The sequence below is a fragment of the Myotis myotis genome, unplaced genomic scaffold (assembly GCF_014108235.1).
Source record: "Myotis myotis isolate mMyoMyo1 unplaced genomic scaffold, mMyoMyo1.p scaffold_m19_p_27, whole genome shotgun sequence".
NCBI lineage: Eukaryota > Metazoa > Chordata > Mammalia > Chiroptera > Vespertilionidae > Myotis > Myotis myotis.
This window is the reverse complement of record NW_023416332.1, coordinates 1791994-1811682: the sequence shown is the minus strand read 5'-3', so window position 1 is coordinate 1811682 and position 19689 is coordinate 1791994. Positions and strand designations below refer to the sequence as shown.

Sequence of the window (19689 nt, the reverse complement as noted above, 5' to 3'; positions counted from 1 at the left end):
CCCCCACCCCCTCCCATGTGAGCCCCCCACCCCCTCCCATGTGAACCCCCCACCCCCTCCCATGTCAGCCCCCCTCCCCCTCCCATGCCACAGAGCTGGCTTCGGGACCGCCCAGCCCCTCTGCTGCAGATGAGCCAGCTGAGGCCCTGAGAGCCACCCGGCAATGTGGGCAGAGTGGGACTCAAACGCAGGTGCCACCTGGCCAGCGCCCCTCCGCCACCTGCTCGCCCCTCCGCTGCCCATCCAGGTCCAGACCCAGGCCTATGCCCCTCCTTCCCCTGCCCAGCCCCCGCCAGTGATCTGATAGGGCAGGAGCACAGCTGGGGGAGGGGCGCACTTCCTAAGCGGGGGTGGAGGGAGGGGTGCTGCAAGACCTGCCCCCGAAGTGGCCCCCCATCCTGGCTGCCGAGTACGGGCGTTCAAGGCTTCAGGTCCCCGAGTCATTCAGCAAATACTTCCTGCCCATCTCGGAGCAGAGGCACCTCCTCGGGCCACCAGGCACCCCCCGGTCTCCGGGACCACCCCTCGTATCCATTCATTCACTCATCGTTCACTCATTCATCATTCATTCAACAACCACTGAGGTCCTACTGTGCACCAGTCACATGCCAGGGTCTCCTCTCCTCCACCACCCTCCCTCCCTTCCTCCCTCCATCAGCTCCCCCCTTCCCCACTTAACCCTGTGGCCCCTGAGCCCTGGCGAAGAGGACAAACCCTGGGGGTGCTGGGGCGTCCAGGAGCCCAGGCCGCCGCGGGCTGTCCCACTGACAGGGGCACACACGCCCCGCGGTTACCTGGTGTGGCCGGGGCAGCAGGCAGCCGCTCTCCAGCGGAGGGAGGCCCAGGAGGTACTGGCGCCGGCCTGGGGGCTGCCAGCCGCTGCCCCCCCCGCCCCCCCACCTGTGGCCGCCACCCGGCCAGGCGCATGGAAAACCCAGCCCAGCTCAGCTGACTTCCTCTTGTGTCATGGAAAGTGAGGGTGACAAGGGCAGGAAACTCCCGCCAGGGGTCTGGGGTCTGAGTGGGGGCAGGGGGCTGAGGCCGGGAGGGGGGAGAGTGGGGTCACTGATGGGGCGTGGGCTGCAGGGAGGGGCTCGAGGAGGCAGAGGAGGGGGTCTGGGGGCGGCTGGAGGGGGAGGCCTGGGAGAGCCAGCGCCCCTTCCATGGGGACGGGCAGGGACCAGCCCGCGGCCCCAGGCCGAGGCCCGAGGCCTGGGACACAGCAGCCCAGCCCTGAGCTGCCTTCAGTTTTCCAGGGACAAACAAGTAAAAGACGAGAAACTGTAGCCTCGCGGGCGAGGAAGACTCGGCTCAGACCGGAGGCAGAGCCTCTTTGCGTTTGGTTCGCGGAGGAGGCGGCGGCCGTGCCCAGGGCTGTGAACGGAGGGGCGTGGGTTCAGACTCTACAGGCCAGGGGGGTCCCTGCTGAGCCTCAGTTTCCTCGTTTGGGACACGGAAAACCCCGCCCCCTTCTCAGGGAGGCTGGGAGGACGGAGGAGGCCCCCCAGCTCCCCCGGGGGCTCAGTGGCAGCTCTTCTCCCTCTCAGGCTGCAGCGATGGAGCCGCACGGCATCCGCGGAGGCTGCTCCCGGTGCAGCGGGGGCTGTGGGTGCTTAGGGGGGCTGTGAGTGCTTAGGGGGGCTGTGAGTGCTTAGGGGGGGCTGTGGGTGCTTAGGGGGGCTGTGAGTGCTTAGGGGGGCTGTGAGTGCTTAGGGGGGGCTGTGGGTGCTTAGGGGGGCTGTGAGTGCTTAGGGGGGCTGTGAGTGCTTAGGGGGGCTGTGAGTGCTTAGGGGGGCAGTGAGTGCTTAGGGGGGGCTGTGGGTGCTTAGGGGGGCTGTGAGTGCTTAGGGGGGCTGTGAGTGCTTAGGGGGGGCAGTGAGTGCTTAGGGGGGCTGTGGGTGCTTAGGGGGGCTGTGAGTGCTTAGGGGGGCTGTGAGTGCTTAGGGGGGGCAGTGAGTGCTTAGGGGGGGCAGTGAGTGCTTAGGGGGGCTGTGAGTGCTTAGGGGGGCTGTGAGTGCTTAGGGGGGGCTGTGAGTGCTTAGGGGGGCTGTGAGTGCTTAGGGGCCGCTGGCGGCCCGTGGGCAGGAAAGCTCACGGCCCTGCGCCTGGACACAGATGCGCTGAATGAGTGAGCGAACAGATGAGCGAAAGTGCTGGGGTTGCCAGAGTCCCGGGACGCGGCAGTGCCACCTCCAAACCCTGTGAGGCGGTGCGTGTGGCCCCCATCGCACCTATTCCCTGAGCCCAGGCCTCAGTCCCACACCCCTGAGGACCTGGTTCAAGTGCCCGACACCCCAGGCGCCCAGCCCTGGCACCTCGGGCAGGAAGCTGGCAGGAGCCAGGCCGCCATGCGAATTGGGCCAGGTGGTTTCACCGGGAGGAAGTTGACAGTTCAACTTCAAACACGGGCGGCGGGGCCGCTGCTGTGCCGGTCCCACCCTGCCCACGCCGCCCCGCCCTCCTCCCCGAGAGGCAGACACGGCAGACGGCCTCACCCACCGCCGAGCTCGCGGCAGAGGCAGGAGGAGGCCGTGCCCATGGAGTCGCCGCCAATGCCGCTAGCCGCCCTCTGCCTGCTGGGGGTGCTGGGTGAGTGCCCCGGGGGCGTCCGCCAGGGTCCCTGGGCTCGGGGTGCCGGGGGGAGAGGCAGTGCGCCCCTGGGTCTGACTCGAAGGACCGCACGCACCTCTCGGGAGAATCACGACCCCTGTCTGAGCCCCCAGCCCCTGCTGCGGCACCCCCAGACCCCCACTCTGCTCTCTCCTGCCCTCATGGGACCCTCCAGGCGAGACCCATGTTAAATCGCCTCTCAGCATGGAAACCAAGCCGCAGCACCCCCCCCCCAATGTGGGGTTCCCTCGCAGCCTCCCTGCCCGTGCACAGGCCCTGGCTCAGACGCCTCGGGGACCTCGCCTCTCCGGGCTGTCCTGGCGATGCTGGCGGAGTGGCTGAGGCAGGGCAGGGACCGCCTCTGAGAGCGCAGCTGAGCAGGTGCCCAAGAGGCACCCTCAGTCCCCGGTGGCTCTGGGTCAGTCCCGGGGGCCCAGCCAGGCCCACCGACCAGGCCGCCAGGCCGGGAGCTCAGCCTGGGTCTCCTCCCGGCGGAGAGAAGGGCTTCCGAACCCAGCCCTGCCCCTCGCCCCAAGGCCACTGTGGGGACAGCCGGACCTCCTGTTTGCAGGGGGGGAGGGGGCTGGAAGCTGGGGCTCCTTGGCTCCGACCACCGCCCTGATCTGGGCCGGCACTGGCTTCTAAGTCTGAGCACGTGCCCCCAGGATGGGTCCCTGAGGCTCTCCCGGCCGCCATCTCCATCTGTTCATGCCGGGGGTGAGCTGGCCGGGGTCTGAGCGCTTCTCACGGGTTTGGAAGGAGCGGCGGGGAGAGGAGGTGGGAGCTGGAGGGAGCCTGCAGCTTCCACGGGAGGGAAGTCTCAGGAGGTGGTGCTGCTGAGAGAAGCTGTGAGCAGGTGCGTGAATGTGTGTGTGTTTTCATGGGCCAGACGTGCCTCCAAACGTCGTCTTACTGTCCCCCGAGCGTGACAAGGCACGTGTGCACGCACATTCCCGTGGCGGCTCTGCACGGAACCGCAAAGACACAGCTGCCTCTGTCCCCGGCGGAGGTCTGGAGGTGGCCCTCTGCCTCCCGGGACCCTCTGGGGAGCTGCTGCGGCCTCCTGGGCCCCGGGGAGCCCTAAGACCGGGCCCTTAAACCCCACCTGCCCTTCACCTGTGGCCTCTGACCCTGCCGAGCAGGGGGCATGGGTGGGGGGTCCTGCTTCATGGGCCTCCCTCCCACCTGATCCCATTGAGGGGGGAGGTCCTGGCCGGAAGGAGCAGGGGCACGGCCCGAAGGAGCCCACAGTTAGGACTGGAGGCAACGCCTTCACCCCGAGTACGACGGGGACCATCTGGGACCCCACAGCATGTGGTTCCCAGGGTGTGTGTGCACGCGTGTGTGTGTGCATGTGTGTGTGTGTGCGTGTGTGTGTGTGCTGGCGGATAATAAACATTCCTGTTGCTCAGTGGGTCACAGCTTAGAAAATACCTTTAAAGCCATTTTCCTCTGTAAGCTTTCCATAGCCTCTGAAGTAGGCCAGCCCATTTCACAGAGGAGAAGACTGAGGTCCAGAAAAGTCAGGGCGAAGCAGCTAGTGCGCGGCAGAGCCGACAAGCCGACCGGCCCATCACTGCTGCTCTGAGGGAGGGCCACAGAGCCGCTCCCGCGAGGAGGAAAATGGCTGCGGACACAACCGTAAACCAGTGGGTTTGCAGCCACCAGGGTCTGGGGCTCAGGTCCAGGGCTGGAGCCGCAGCAGCCAGCACAGGCACCTGGAGCCACGCCGGGAGGAGCTGCCGCCACAGCCCTGGGCCGTGCCTGGGACTTAGGACCTTTGGGGCAGATGCCCGTGGCCTGGTTGGGGCGACAGCGACATGGCTTCCCACGGCTGCTCCCCTCTGCCGCTGCCCTTAGCCCTACCCTGCCGGGGGCTCACCCGCTGGGATGGGTGGGGGGCGGCCCTGAGCGCTGCCCCCAGGCTTCCAGAAGCCAGCACCGGCGGAAGGGCCTGCACGCTGCAGTGCGAACTCCGGTCCGCCGCTTGCCAGTTGGGTGGCCTCGGCCTGTCCGTCAGCGTCAGTTCTCCCTGCAGATGGGAATGGAGCAGCCCCGGCCTCGTGCGGGTTTGCAAGGACTAAATCAGGGGTCCTCAAACTTTTTAAACAGGGGGCCAGTTCACTGTCCCTCAGACCGTTGGAGGGCCGGACTATAGTTTAAAAAAAAACTATGAACAAATTCCTATGCACACTGCACATACCTTATTTTGAAGTAAAAAAACAAAACGGGAACAAATACAATATTTGTATTTGCATGTGGCCCGCGGGCCGTAGTTTGAGGACCCCTGGACTAAATGAACCGATGCGCGTAGCGTGTTAGGAAGAATGTGGCATGAAGGAGAGGAAGTGCTCAAGAAGTCTGAACAATAATAATAATAATTACCATTATTGTCCCCACTATCAGAGTCAGCGAGAAACAGGTGAGGTGGGACTCGGTGGGAAGGGGCCCGGCCCCATGCTGACCTGGCCGTCCTCCTCCCAGCCCACCCTCCTGCACAGGCTACTCATGCACGTTCTCACCTGCACGTGTTTACTGAGCACTTACTGTGGGCCCAGCTCTGTGCGAAGCAGAACAGGACGGATGCCTCCCCTCGCGGGCCTGGTGCCATGCCCGGGCTGACAGAGGAGACCGTTAAAGACACAAGTAAACGAGCCCCGAAATACACACTAATATCATGACAAGTGCAGGCAAGGAAACAGCAGGGAAAAGTGGCCGAGTTCACACGGGGCAGCCCCAGTCCACAGGGTGGGGCATCCCAGGCGAGGAGGACGCGGGGCTCCAGCTGCAAGCAGGCCGCCGCGCATACTGTCCGGCTGCAGAGCGGTGGCCCTGCTGGCACTGGGCACTGGGCACAAGGGATCGGGCCCCAGCGAGGGGCGGAGGGACCAGGGGGTGTTCAGGGGTGTTTTCTCCATAGGGACCAGGGAGGGACTTCAACTCCGCCTGGCAACACTGATTGACCACCTACTGTGTGTGTGTGTGTGTGTGTGTGTGTGTGTGTACATGTGGGTGCATGTGCACGTGCTGCGTGTACCTGTGCTGTGTGTTGTGTGTGCCGGTGTGTGGTGTGCACATTGCTGAAGGCCTGTGGGGTTGGAGCGGCCCAGATCTGGGTCTGACTTCGGCGTGGCCACTCCCAACGGGCAGGAGCACCTGTCTCGGCTGCTCGGCTGACAGGGGGCGCCCATGGCTGCCTCGGGAGGCTCTCCCGTCGTCACACTCAGCGCCCGTCAGGCACTCGGACCGTGTGGATTGAGCACCCACTACGTGCCAGGCCCCGCTCTCAGTGCCGGGGACAAGGACCCCGCCTGGTGGATCCGACATTGCAGTCGGGTGTGATGGGGGACAGACACGAGGCGAAGTGGCCAGTGACTGGGGGTGGGGGGGTGAAGCCCGGAGTCCTGAGCAACATGGGTCGTGGGGCTGGGAGCGCTGGGGCCGTGCTGTGCCTGGGAGGGTGCCGGGGCCTCATGAGAAGATGTTTGAGGAAACGGGCAGGGAGGGCGAGCCTGGGGGGGCGCGGGCCAGCCTGGGGGACCCTGGCAGTGGGGCCGTGAGCACCAGCCCGAGGGGCCTCTGGGAGGACGGGGACATTTTCCCCCTTGAGCTGGGCGGCAGGAGAGGGTGCTGAGCACCCTTCTCTCGGGGACACAGCCCCTGGCTGAACCCCGCCGGCCGCTTGGGGAGTCGGGGTTTTGCAGGCGATAGAAGGTAAACGCAGGGCGACCCCGCCAGCCAGGTCTGCGGCAACAGCTCCTGGCGGGAACTCACACTCAGAGGGACTGAGTGAGGCCTCAGGCCCCACAGCCGAATGCATTAGGAGGTTGGGGTCTGCATTTTGAATGGCAGCTGCGGTGGTGGCCACTTCCTCTGTAACCATCGTCATATGTGCCCACTCGGGCTGGCCTCCCAGGCCTCCCCCAGGCACCAGCACCCCCTTCGCTCTGGGGGCACAGCTAGGCGAGATGTGGTGGGAGTCCTCCCTCTTCTCGGCCTCAGTTTCCCCTGCCTGTACCCCAGGGCGAGCAGGCTCTGGGGTCTCCGTGTGGTAGATGCCCAGGGGGCCCTGTCAAGTGATGGTGATGGCTTTTCTGCCTCGACTCCGCCATGAGCTGTGTGACCGCAGGCGAGCCACTCAGCCTCTCTGAGCCTCGGTTTCCTGATCTTAAAATGGGGGTGAGCCTGGTCGCTTCTGCACAGGATTGTGGGTGGGAAGAATGAGCCCCTGTGTGACCGAGCCTCAGGACACGTGAAGCTCTGAACAGAAAGGGGGGCAGTGGGGACATATGTGGGGCACGAGACGCATGCGAAGTCCGTGAGCCACCAGGCCACCGGGAGAGAGCAGTGAGCCAGATGGCGAAGGCCACTCTGCCCCCGTCGGCTCGCTCTCCGGCCGCTGGCACAGGCCCCGGTGAACGAGGTGGAGGCCCGAAGCTGCTCTCCCTCCGCGGGCCCCGGTCCTCACGCTCCCCTGGTGGGAACCCCGTGAGACTCTCTGCGTGTTTTGCACATAAAAAAGCTCCTAATCCTAAACTGATCCTTCATCTGACTCGGCCGGAGACACAGGATCGGGGCCCCGTGACCTGTGGTCCCCCAAGCGCTGGCACAGATGCGGGTTGGACGCGGCTCCCTGCCTGGGGTCCACCCAGAAAGAGGGGGTCCTGACCTTCCAGGCGGCCGCTCCTCAGAGGGCGAGAGACAGCAGACCCAGGACACCCCACAGGCCGCCAGACAGATGGGGTTCGCTGGAAATCGAGAGGTTCCTGGACAAGGAGGGGGATCATTGTTTTTTGTTGTTGTTTTCAAAAATATATTTTTATTGATTTGAGAGAGGAAGGGAGAGAGAGATAAAAACATCAACGATGAGAGAGAATCACTGATCGGCTGCCTCCTGCATGCCCCACACTGGGGATCGAGCCCACCACCTTGACCAGAATCGAACCTGGGACCCTTTGGTCCACCGGCTGACGCTCTAGCCACTGGGCCACACCAGCCGGGGCGAGGGAATCCCTGTGTGTGGGGAAATAGACCCTCTGACTTCAGTCCACACGACACCAGGCGGCCAGTGTCCTCTCTGGGTACAGCGATGCCGGCCCCACAGCCCGGGGCTGCCAGGGTTTCCATGGTGAACTCTCGCCCGCCAGGCAGGAGCCGTGCCGCGGGAAGGCCGTTCCCGGCCGGCCTGGTGCAGGGGCTGTGGGCCCGGCTCCCTCGCCAACGGGCTGCGCACCTCGGGCAGGTCCCTTTCCCTCCGAGTCTGAGCCTCGCTGTCCCCGCTGGAGCCAGGAGCCCGAGAGAGACAGTGCTGCCCGTGTCCTGCGGGGGGACACTAGGCAGAGCAACCCCGTCTCAGACTCACTTGCGGGCTCATTCCCGGTTCCCTAGGATTGTGGAGGTTAAGCTGTTTTGATTGGAAGCAACATACAGGTCATTTTTGCTTTGCAACCTAAGGCACAAGCACGGTCCTCGCCCTCAAGGCGTGCAGTGCATTCTGGCGGCCCCTCTTCCAGTCCATCTGATTTTTAAAGAAATCGATGCTTGCGACATGCTCATCGCTGCACAGAGAGAGTGGGGGCGGGGGGGCGGGGGGGGCGATGAGACTGCCGTAGGCCTCGGCCGTGCTGCTGACCACACTGACCTACAGGGGGTTGACATTCACGGGCTTGTGCGCTGAAGAAAAATCAATTTCACTGCACGTCCATTTACAAAGCAAAGTTTTAGGACAAGAAAGGAAGTGATGGTTGCAACCACTGAATGGGTTTCATGGCCACTGAGGGGCCCCCCAGGCCGCAGGCAAAGCCTTGCGCCTCGGCCACTGCTCAGACGGCGGCCACGGGAGCGGAGGCAGCTTCCCTTCCTGACTCCTCTCTCCTCCCTGCAGTCACCGCCTGCCTCGGAGCGTCCCCCTGGCCGGAACCAGGTAAGGAAGAGCCGCCGGGCCTGGGCGGCGGGGGAGGGGAGCAGGGCTGTGCGTCTATCTGACTGTCGGGGGTCCTGCCAATTAAGAAATCAGCGCCTCCGCCAGGGTGAACGCCCCCCCCCCCCCCAGAGAATGAGAGAGAGAGAGAGAGTCCCCTACACACGCACGCACACACACACACACGTAACATGCCCACCTGCACACGGATGCCCCATGGCTATAACGCACCACACATGCTCGTTCTCAGGATAATTATTATCATGACTCACTCACGTGCACAGAAAACATACCCATAAGGCACCTTGCGAAGTCCCGTTTCCCGCCCCGTCCTGCCAGCTGCTTCCTGGTCTAAGACATTTGCAACTGAGGCTGCAGGGCCGGGCTACCCCAGACTGTACAGTGCGCCGACGGTCCTGCCTCTAGTCCTGGAGGCTGGTGATTCCCACACAGGGGAGGCAACCGCCCTCGGCCTGCTGGAGACGGACCGTGCCCCGGGCCTAGCAAAGGCTCTGAGAAGGCCTGCAGCAAAGAGCCCACTTGAACTTTTTTTTAACTCACCAGTTGCCAGGCTCGTGTCCCTCAGGCCTCTCTCTGGCGCATTTCCTGAGGTAGCATCATGTTGGATGCACTTTAGGAGGAATGTGGCCGGAGGGAGCCACCGTGGGAACGGGGGGCCACAGGAGCCTGGGCGGGCCCTGGACTGGGCCCTGGAAGCACGCCATGGCCTCCCAGCTCCAAGCTCCAGCAAGTTGTTTGGCCTCTCTGAGCCCGTTTCCCCACCTGCAAAACGGGGGGGAAATCCCCTCCCTGGCCCGGCCTCGGGAGGCCAGCGCGCTGTGCCGTGCCGACATCAGCCGTGGGACGAGCCCCCTTCGCCTCTAATGAGCCACGCGGCCTGGGCCAGCCCCAGCCCCGTGCTCTGGGGCCCGGGGGCCCTCATTTGTGGGCAGAGAAAGGCAGCCCGGCCAGCAATTCCTGGCCAGGGAGAGCTCCCGGTGGTCAGACTCACACGGACGACCTTTTCACGACCTCACACCCTCACACCTAGGAGAGAGCGACAGGGAAGACCCTCCTCTCCCTCTCTGACCCCGAACGCCCGCTCTTCCCACCCTCACACCCGAGCAGGCCCCACGCGCATGCCTTCCTTGCCACGCTTTCCTGAGTCTCATTACGCAAATGCAAGCGTGTGTCCTCACCGTGTCCAGAAACCACACAAGCGTGTCCCTGCCTATGACCCGGCAGCTCCGCGCCCAGCTGTTCCCCGGGAGAAGGGGGACCTGTGCCCACAAAGAGACAAGATGGGTACAGGATGCTCACAATAGCCCAAACCTGGAAGCCACCCAAATGGCAAAGGGATACGCAAGCTGTGGCCTCGCCACACGGCGCCCAACGCCAAGGACGAGCCAGCTACACGCAGCAGTACCTTAGACACCCGCGTGAGGCAGCCAGGCGGGAAAGGCCAGAGGACACACACGCCAATGACCCCACTTCCGACATTTTAGAACCGGCCAGGCTGATCGTTAGTGACAGAAAGCGGGTCGGTGGTTGCCCGGGGCTGATCTGGCCATGGAAATGCTCTATTCTAGGGCGGGTGGTGACGGGCACGTACGCATTTGCCTAACGCCACAGAGCAAGTGCCCTTTCCAATGAGTGCGTTTCACGGTATGTAAGTCGCACCTCAATAAAATTGATTTAAAAGCTCGAGAGAGAGAAAGAGAAGAGGGCGCCCGGCCTCTCTCGGGTCCGTGGAGACAGGCGTTCCCAGAGCGGGCGATTCCGCGGGCCTGGCCGCCCAGCACCCTGCCCACTGGTCCAAGTCACCCTTGGCTCAGAGGTCTGCACCCCACCCTCCTGGGCCAGCTTCAGCCTGAGTTTGGGGGGTCCCTGCAGTGCCCCAAAGGACGTGGGGCAGGAGCCCGGCAGGCAGCCCGTGGGGCAGGAGCCTGGCTGGGTGGGGGAGCCTGGGCGGAGAGCGGGACAGTGGGGCAGTGAGGGGCCCTTCCCAGACTGACCCGCCCCCATCTCTTTGACCCCTAGAGTTCCCGGTGAACCTCCGGGGCTCCAGCTCGCAGTGCCAGGGCCAGATAGAGGTCCTCTTCGATGGCCGGTGGCACACAGTGGACAGCCGGAGCTGGGGCCGGAGCCCGGGCCTCCAGTGGCACCCCAGCGTTGCCTCCCCGCTCTGCCAGAAAATGAAGTGCAGGGAAGCCTTGCTCCTCGGCCCGGTCCCTTCCTTCAGCAGCCCCCGGAACCACGTCACCTGCCACGGAATGCCGGGCTCCCTCTCCCACTGCAACGCCAGCGACGCCCGCCAGGCGGAGCCCCTGAGCCTGATCTGCTTAGGTGGGTTCCCTTGGCCTGGGCACCGCCCTGCAGAGGCCGCCCAGGGCCTGTGATCTGTGGCCCCCAAAAGGCCGGTGGAAGGGGGTCCGGTGGGGACCTGGAAGGGGAAGGCGAGGGATTCTGGCTCCTGTCCAATAGGATGGAAAAGGTTGAGGACTTGCTAACTTCATTGTCTCCTCCTAACCTCCATTTTCCCAACTGTAAAATGGGCTGGTACCGCCCACTCAGGGGAGACTGAGAGACAACGTGTGGGGCAGGTGGTATTTGCATCATGCGTTCCAGGTCCTTCTCACCACTGCCTGCTGCCCTCAGCGCCTCCACACCCCCTCTTCCCGCCTCCCAGACCTTCTCCCCCCCCCCTTTGCCCCTCCCTCACCAGGTGTCTCATTGCAGAACCACTGAAGACGACCCCTCCTCCCACAAGGCCTCTGCCCACAACCACTCCAGAGCCCGCAGGTAAGAGGTTCTGAGGCCCCTGGGGGAAGGGTGTCGGATTTAGCGATTAAACACGGGGGAGGCCCAGTTAAGTGCGATCTCTGGCGGACAGGAAGCGTTCTAGTGGAACATTCGGGACCTCACCACTTCCCAGGGCCATCGGCCAGTCATTCATTTGTCCCTGTGTTGGGGCCAAGGATCCAGGAGCAAGGAGGGCCCACTGCTGGAGGCCGTGGGTGCTCAGACGCACCCCTCTCCCTTCCCCCAGCTCCTCCCCGGCTGCAGCTGGTGCCAGGGCCCGGGGGCCTGCGGTGTGCGGGCGTGGTGGAATTCTACAGCGGCCACCTGGGCGGCGCCGTGGGCTACGAGGACCAGGACAGCACCGAGGCCCTGGGGGACCGCATCTGCGAGGCCCTCCAGTGTGGCTCCTTCCTGAAACACCTGCCGGAGGCCGAGGCCGAGGCCGAGGCCGAGGAGACCCCGGCCCCAGGGGCGCGCCGGCCGCTGCCCATCCGATGGAGGGCCCAGAACGCCAGCTGTGCCTCCCTGGAGCAGTGCTTCCGGAGGGCCCGGCCCTGGGAGGGCAGCCGGGCCCTCGCCCTCGTCTGCTCTGGTGAGTGCGCCGGGGCCGGACCCACGGGCATCCCCGGACGGTCAGGCAGCACCCATCCCGAAACCCCGCGGGTAGCACAGGGCACTATGGAGAACAGGGGGGAGGGAGAGGGCGGTGGAGGGGCGGGGGGGGGCAGGAGGAGCAGTCACAGCCCGGCCGTGGGAATCTCTGCAAAGCAAAGCAAAGCAAAGCAAAAAGCCTGGCCGCCCGATGGCACACGGAGGCGGCCCGCGGGGCCTGCAGGAGGAGGCAGGGTCTCCTGGAGGGTTTTGAAGGAGGAGAGGAGCGCGGTGGAGCCAAGGAGAGAAGGTTCTAGGCGGGAAGCATGGCCGTGCCGGGACCGGAGCAGGACAAGCTCACGGGAGGGGAGTTTGTAAGCCCCAGACACGACGAGGTTGCAGCGATGGTGGGAGCAGGAGGCCCGGGGAACCGCAGGCAGAGAGTGCAGAGCCGTCCCTGGAGGGCCTCCCGCGGAGCCGGTGTGGTCGAGGGACGGTGGCCGATGAGGCTGGTCCGTGGGTCCCCCACACCAGGGTCAGTGAAAACGGAGGGGAAGGAGACACAGCTCAAAACAGGGAAGAAAGGTCCTGGCCTGCGGGGAGGCGGGGGCTGCTGTCGGAGGGAGGGTGGGGCGGAGTCCAAGGGCCAGGGGCGGGGCCAGGGATGGGAGGGGGGGGGGCCAGGGATGGGAAGGGCGGGGCCAGGGATGGGGGGCAGGGGGAGGCGGGGTCAGGGATGGGAGGGGCGGGTCCGGGGCGGGGCCAGGCGCTTTCTTCTCACCACAGCTTTGGGAGGTGGTGCTACTGTTCTCCCCACTTTACGAACGAGGAGGCTGGGGCTCAGAGAGGCTCCAGTTCCTGCCCAATGTCAGCGCCTGGCTGCGACTGCCACTGAGCAGGGTCGCTCCAGAGCCTGCGGGCTAAGCCTCGGCTCCTCAGAGTGTGGCGTCATGGGGAGGGCTGCTTAGAAAGGCAGACTCCCAGGCCCGCCCGCCCTGCAGCCTCGGGTCTGCATCAGCAGGGCCCGGGGTTCGAGGGCACGAAGCTGGAAAGCATGGCCCTGGGCCCGGGGCTCCCCTGCACACGGCGCCCCCGCCCATTGGGCGCCTGGTGAGAATGAGCCAAAGCTGCCCCTCCAGGCGCAAGCAGCCCCCGAGGGTCTCAGCATCCACCCCACCCCCACCCCCCTCCCGCAGCCCCCTGCAGGCGGCAACCTGCCAACCACCCCAGGGGCCTGGCCTTTGACAGTTGTTGTAAGTGGGAGATGTACTAGGGCGTTGAAGGCAGGTGTTGCCATGGAAACTGGCCAAAGCTGGTTGGATCACAGCTTCTCCAAACGGAGCAGTGGGGACCCTGACCAGCCAGCAGGAAGGTCCGCATTCCTGGCTTCTGTCCCACCTGCGATCGGCCAGGACTCGGAGCAGGAGGCACTTCCCAGGCCCAGACTCAGTTTCCCTTTCTGAAAAGCCCTGCCGCCTCCCAAGGAGCAGAGGAGAATGAGAGGACATGTCCACCACCCCCTGCTCTCCCCTCAGCGCCACGTGGGCAGGGGCCAGCTGCTGGCAGCTGCCAGAGAGGACGCCAGGCGCAGGGAAGGACAGAGGAAGGTCGTCCCACAGGATGCCCCACCCCCTGCGAGGTGGCCCCACTCTGCCGGCAGCATGAGCCCCCAGCGGCCGGCCTGCGGGCTCGGGCCAGGGGTTCCCTGCAAAGCTGCCACCTCACCTCCGTTGCTTCCTCCCCCAGATTTCCAGCCCCAGGTGCAGAGCCGCCTGGTGGGGGGCAGCGGCGTGTGCGCGGGCTCCGTGGAGGTGCGCCAGGGCCAGGGCCGGCAGTGGGAAGCCCTGTGCCACAGCCCCTCGGCCAAGAGCGCGGCGCGGTGGGCAGAGGTGTGCCAGGAGCAGCAGTGCGGGCCGGTCAGCTCCTACCAGGTGCTGGAGGCCGGCGAGAAGGACACGCGGGGGCTGGTCTGCTTCGGGGAGAAGCTGTCCCAGTGCCACCAGCTGCAGGAGCGGCGAGCCCACTGCAAGCGGGTGTTCCTCACCTGTGAGTTGGCCACAGCCCGGCGGGCGGAGGGCAGGCCTGGGGTCCCCTCTAGGGCCCAGTCAGGAGCACATTTCCGAAGAACAGGCCCCCCAAAAAGGAGATGGCAAATGGGGGCAGAGGGGGCAGGCGTGCTCAGACGCAATGAGCCATGAAGAAGGACCAGCCTGTGTTGTTAGGCAGCCGATGAATGCCAGCTCCATCCTATCTTCTACTCTCCCAGGAGGGAAGACAGTCAAGCAAGGGACAGAGGGGAACACATTTGCTGCACTAACAGTAACCGGGTAACACGTTAAAGAGAGAATCGGCTGTTGGTAGATGACCATGTACTGGGCCGCGTATGATGGCAAGGCGATACTCGTAGCTGGCGAATGGTAGGAAGCGAAACAGTTGATTGCAAAGGCGGCCAGTGGCAGCGGGGTGGTCAGCTGTTAGGAGACAGAAGGTCGATGGGTGAATGTGTAGCCAGAATCCCCGAGACACCGGAGAGGCGGCCAGATGGACCCCGGCCGTCCGCACGAGCCGGAGACTCCCTGGGAGAAGCCAGTCCGCAGCTGCCCTCCGAGAGGACAGGTTTGATAGCGAGGGGCGGGCCGTCCTGACTCCTCTGCCCCTGCCCCCCCAGGCCAGGACCCCAACCCGGCAGGCCCGAGCACCGGCACCGTGATGAGCATCATCCTGGCCCTGGTGCTGCTGGCTGTGCTGCTGGTCATGTGCGGGCCTCTCGCCTACAAGAAGCTGGTGAAGAAATGTAGGTGCAGGTGCCCCCGGCGCCCCCTCAAGGCCCTGTGTGGGGGGACGTGGAGGGTCCCACCTCTGCATTGCCCGCTGCCCCCCTTTCTCCCTTGCACTGGCCCTTTTCTACCCAAAGTAACAGAAACAGGAAGTCAGGAACGTTGCAGTTGCTCATTCACCCATGTGGGGGCCCAGCTGAGACCCACTCGCGGCCCAAGGGAGGGTGTGGCCATTCTTTAGACGGTGACAGGCCCAGAGGGTCGTGCATCGTCTGCACGACCGCTGACCTCAGGAGACACATGCCCCAGGCCACCCCTACCAGTATGCACAATGGTGACTCAGCCACTTCCTCTCTGAGCCTCAGTTTCCCCATCCACCAAATGGGTGACTGCCCCCCATTTGGACTATATACCACAGGCCGTTGTCTTGCAGACGCAGGAGAAACTCACTCAAAGACAGGACTGAGGTTAGAGGGCTGCGAAGGGCAGGCTCCAGGCGGCAGGCCTGGCAGGTCCCTCCCGCCCTCCCAGGTCTTCTTTCTGGCTCTAACCGGTTGTCTGGGCAACCAGCGCCTCTAGCGTGAGATGAGTGGTTTCCTCCCCAGCGAGTCAGAAATCCGAGGCCCCCAAAGATCCCCAGGGGGTTGCGTCCAGCAGTGCCCCCTTCAGCTGCACCCGCCTCCTCCCCCCACATCCCTGCCCCCACCTGACATGCCTTTCCGTCTGCCGCCCAGTCCGACAGAAGAAGCAGCGCCAGTGGATTGGCCCGACCGGGATGAACCAGAGCAGTAAGTGTGGGGGAGGCAGGGCCTCCCTCAGCCCGACCGGTGCCCCCGGGCTCTGCAGGAACCTGGAGGCAGGGATGGGGCCCACTGCTGAGGGCAGGTGCAGCCGGGCTCTGACCCCCGCGGCACTCGTTAAGGAGTGACTGTGCCCACGGGGATTGGCAGGGGGTACTCAGAAGGGGGGCTCCATGATCACATCGACATGGGGATCCGGGAGCTGGGCAAACCCAGACACAGTTCCTTTGTTTTTATATATAACACTGGTTCTTTTTAAAAATATATATAGTTTTTTATTGATTTCAGAGAGGAAGGGAGAGGGGGAGAGAGAGAGAGAAACATCAGTGATGAGAGAGAATCATGGACCGGCTGCCTCCTGCACACCCCACACGGGGGATGAAGCCTGAAACCCGGGCACGTGCTCTGACTGGGAATCGAACCCTGACCTCCAGGTTCATAGGTTGCCGCTCAGCCACTGAGCCACGCGGGCCGGGCCAGACACAGTTCTTTACTCCAGGACTAGCAGAACCTTTCCGGCATTTTGCTTTGTCCATCTCAAAGCGGGGCACAGGAAGCGGGCTGTTCAGGCTCGTGTTACCATGCGGTGTCTCACGGGCCTTCCAAAGGCCAGTGGTCAACGTCGGATGAGGCAGCCCGCCTCCCACCGGCCTGGCCTGCGTCTTCTCTCCCTGTAGCCACAGCCAGGCCCCCTCATGGGGGCACCACAGCCCCCCTCCTCCCTCCCTGCCACAGGCTCCCCCCTTTGTCCAGAGCCAGATCCTTCAGGAAGGCTCTGTATTGCCAAGTCTTTTTTATCAACAAAGGCCCTCAGCTCTGGGGGGCGGGGGGAGGGGTACATCCAATTCCCTGTTTAACCCGTGTCTGGTGACTGACTAACAGACCACGGAAGGCCCAACCCGCCCATCAGCTTGCTGGCCAACCCAAAGCTGCTCTAAGTCTGAGCGTGGCTAGTATGAGCCCGTCCAAGAAGAAAGGAGGAGAGGGGGTGCTAGAGGAGCTGTGGGTGCCCTTGCAGCCCCCCCCCCCCAAGGGAGCAGGAAATTAAAGCTCTGGGCCTGTTGGGAGGAGGAGGAGGAGGAGGAGGAGGAGGAGGAGGAGGAGGAGGAGGAAGGGGAGGAGGAAGGGGAGGAGGAGGAAGGGAGGAGGAGGAGGGAGGAAGGGGAGGAGGAGGAAGGGGAGGAGGAGGAGGAGGAGGAAGGGGAGGAGGAAGGGGAGGAGGAGGAAGGGGAGGAGGAGGAGGGGAGGAGGGAGGAAGAGGAAGGGGAGGAGGAGGAGGAGGAGGGAGGGAGGAGGAAGGGGAGGAGGAGGAAGGGGGGGAGGAGGAGGGGAGGAAGGGGAGGAGGAGGAAGGGGAGGAGGAGGAGGAGGAGGTGGAGGAGGAAGAGGAGGAGGAGGAGGAAGGGGAGGAGGAGGAGAGGAGGAAGGGAGGAGGAAGGGGAGGAGGAGGAGGAGGAGGAAGGGGAGGAGGAAGGGGAGAAGGAGGAAGGGGAGGAGGAGGAGGGGGAGGAGGGGGAGGGGGGGAGGTGGGGAGGGGGAGGAGTAATGGCGCTGTCTCTGCATCATCTGCTCAGTGTCTTTCCATCGAGATCACGGGACGACTGTCCGCCGGTCGCAGGTTGAGAACCCCACAGCCGCGCACCTGGAGAACGAGTACAGCCAGCCCCCCAGGAACTCCCAGCTCTCCGCGTACCCAGGTGAGCACCGGGGAGGGATGCAGGGGCCCAAAGGGGAGGCGCCTGGGGAGAGGGGTGCCGGCCTGCCCAGTGCTCGCAGCAGGGGGTGGAGGGATCCAACAGGCCACTCAGCCGGAGAGAAGGCCATGGCCCAGGCCGTGCCCACAGCCGTTCCTCGGCGGGCCTCAGAGAGCCACTGCGGCCGCGGGAGCCCCGTACTGACAGCTCCCTGACCACAAAGCCCAGCGAGCCCTGAGTTCAGTGGGAACCCTGAGTTCAGCGTCATTAGTGAACGTTCGGATGATTTGATTAAAACAGATCCAGGGCTGCCAGCCACCAGCCCCAGGCCCCTCTGATTTTCCACACCCGCGGCGCTGGGCTCAGGGGGCTCTGGGCTTAGGGGGGTGCTGGGCTGGGGGGGCTCTGGGCTGGGGAAGGCTCTGGGCTCTGGGGGGGACTCTGGGGGGTTTTGGGCTCTGAGTTCTGAAGGGCTTTGAGGGGCTCTGGGAAGCTCTGGGTTTTGGGGGGCTCTGGGCTCCGGGAGGCTCGGTCGGCGTAGCTGGTGGGTCAGCCCCGCGGTGGCCTCCTTCTGCCCGCAGCTCTCGAGGGGGCCCTGCGCCGCGTGTCCGCCCAGCCCGATAACTCCTCCGACAGCGACTACGACCTGCACGGGGCTCAGCGGCTGTGACAGGTGAGGCCGCCGCACCCGGGAGCCCCCACCCTGGGATAAGCAGAGCGCCGGCTCCTGCCTCCTGCCCGCCCATTGCGGGGCGCGCCACGGCCTTGACTCGCCTCAAGGGAAAGAATGAGCATCGAGGGTGTGCGGGAGCTGATCCGCGGTCAGAGCGGTGAATCGCCCGCCCGCCCTCCCTCCCTCCGTCCGGGAGCCCCCGGACGAGCCTTGGGGGCTGCCTGATGGGCTTAGCCCTCCAGGGCTGCCTGACAGGGGGCCGCCCGGACCCTGATGCTGAGCCATCTCCAGGGGGGGGTCCCGCCTCTGACCGTCCTTCTCACCCACAGACCAGGGACCCGGAGCGAACGGGAGCCAGCCGGGTCCTGAGAGCGCCGCATCTGCCGCTTGGAAACACAGCCGAGGGCAAGGGCCTCCCCACACCCAGCCCTGCCCTCCCGCAGGAGCCGCAGCGAAGCCCGCAGAACAGCTGGCTGCCCGCAGACAAGCAGCCCCTCCAAGCAGAGACGGGGGCGGGTGTGGGAACCCCACCTCGTCTGTGGGGAGCTCTCTCCTCACACGGGGGCCCAGGGAGGACTGACAGAAGCGCACACGGGGCAGGGGTGGGAGCCGAGGTCTCCAGTGTATTTAATATGTTCTTTGTAAATAACGGCTTTCCTGCTTCCTGAGGATTGAGCGCCCGGCTCCTCGGTCCAGAGTTCTCTCTGTCCCCCCGGGATGCCCCAGGGCGGGGACACCCGCGGGGCGAGCAGCCCTCGTGGTCAGAGATCCCCCCGACCCAGACAGAGTAGCAGGACCAGGCGGCAGCCCCCAGCCCCCACCCCCCACCCCCAACCCCCAACCTCCAGCCCACAGCCCCCAGCCTGGGTCAGGAGGATGCCAATCGCCAGGGAGCGCTCCCAGCGGCTCCTCGGCCCTAAAGGATGCCGGCAGCCTCGGCAGGTGACCTGGTGCCTCTGAGTCCACTCCTGCCTCGCAGCCACTGCCCGACAGAGCAGGGCGCCTCAGCCAGAGGGGCAGCGCGCCCCGTATCCCCTAAACTGCGCTTCCACCTGACCCCAGAGGCAGGCGCGCGTGCACCGGATTCTAGCACTTTCTCCTCGTGTGAGTCAGGGAAACCGAGGACCCGGAAGGACAGCCCTGAGTCCCCAGCAAGTCTGGCTTCACGCGGTCGGGCCTCGGGGCTGGGCGTGGCGGCTGGGAGGGACCCCACAGCCACGGCACCCGGTGGCCCCGCACCAGCTCGCTCGGCCGTGTCCTTGCTCACTCAGCTGGGAGCCCCTCCGAGGCTCTGAACTTGACACTTAGGGTCCCTCCCGGCAGCCCACTCCACGGCCAGAGGCCAGAGGCCAGAGGCCAGAGGAGGCCCCGGGGGATCTGGCGGAGGACACCGTGGTCCCCGTGGTGTGTGCGGGTGGGGAGGGCCTGCAGAGAGCTAGGCCCCGGGAGGAGAGCGAGGGCAGAGCGGAGCCACTCGCCGCGTGACCAGGGGCAGCAGCTCCGGCCCAAGTCCCGTCTCAGAAAGCGGCGCTTCTCCTCTGCGCCCCGCCCCGCCCCGGACCCACCCAGAGCAAGTGACCCGAGGGTGCCCCTCGAGGTGTCCAGCTCTCCCACAAGGCCGGGCTGTCCTGGTCCCCCTGGTGTCCTGGTGCTCTGCCCGGGCATTTGCAAGGCCAGGCCGCAGTCCAGGAAGCAAAGGCGGGGACATCTGCTGGGGCCCAGGGGGTCTCCACCGTGGGCTCGGACCCCTGGGGCTGTGGTACCACAGGGCATGGCAGGGGCCCCTGCGGCTGGCCAGAGCTGGTGCCAGTCCCGCCCGCACC

General features: G+C 65.2%; 1 protein-coding gene across 1 annotated transcript; it reads left to right on the top strand.

Annotated features, from left to right (window-relative positions):
* The first annotated feature begins 2452 nt into the window (after positions 1 to 2452).
* CD5 (CD5 molecule) lies at positions 2453 to 18665 on the top strand. The gene is made up of 11 exons (XM_036295873.1): positions 2453 to 2589; positions 8495 to 8533; positions 10571 to 10876; positions 11270 to 11332; positions 11580 to 11924; positions 13670 to 13969; positions 14592 to 14717; positions 15435 to 15488; positions 17074 to 17196; positions 17775 to 17866; positions 18196 to 18665. The coding sequence occupies exons 1-10, from the start codon at positions 2538 to 2540 to the stop codon at positions 17861 to 17863; spliced, it is 1497 nt and encodes a 498-aa protein (XP_036151766.1). The 5' UTR covers positions 2453 to 2537; the 3' UTR covers positions 17864 to 17866; positions 18196 to 18665.
* The last annotated feature ends 1024 nt before the right edge of the window (positions 18666 to 19689 follow it).

What these genes read in the sequence shown, in the direction of transcription:
- CD5 (XM_036295873.1), top strand. Translation starts at nt 2,538, where the DNA reads ATGGAGTCGCCGCCAATGCCGCTAGCCGCCCTCTGCCTGCTGGGGGTG. An exon ending in CCTGAGCCTGATCTGCTTAG is followed by an intron (nt 10,877 to 11,269) that starts GTGGGTTCCCTT and finishes GTCTCATTGCAG; the next exon opens with AACCACTGAAGACGACCCCT. An exon ending in CCTCGCCCTCGTCTGCTCTG is followed by an intron (nt 11,925 to 13,669) that starts GTGAGTGCGCCG and finishes TTCCTCCCCCAG; the next exon opens with ATTTCCAGCCCCAGGTGCAG.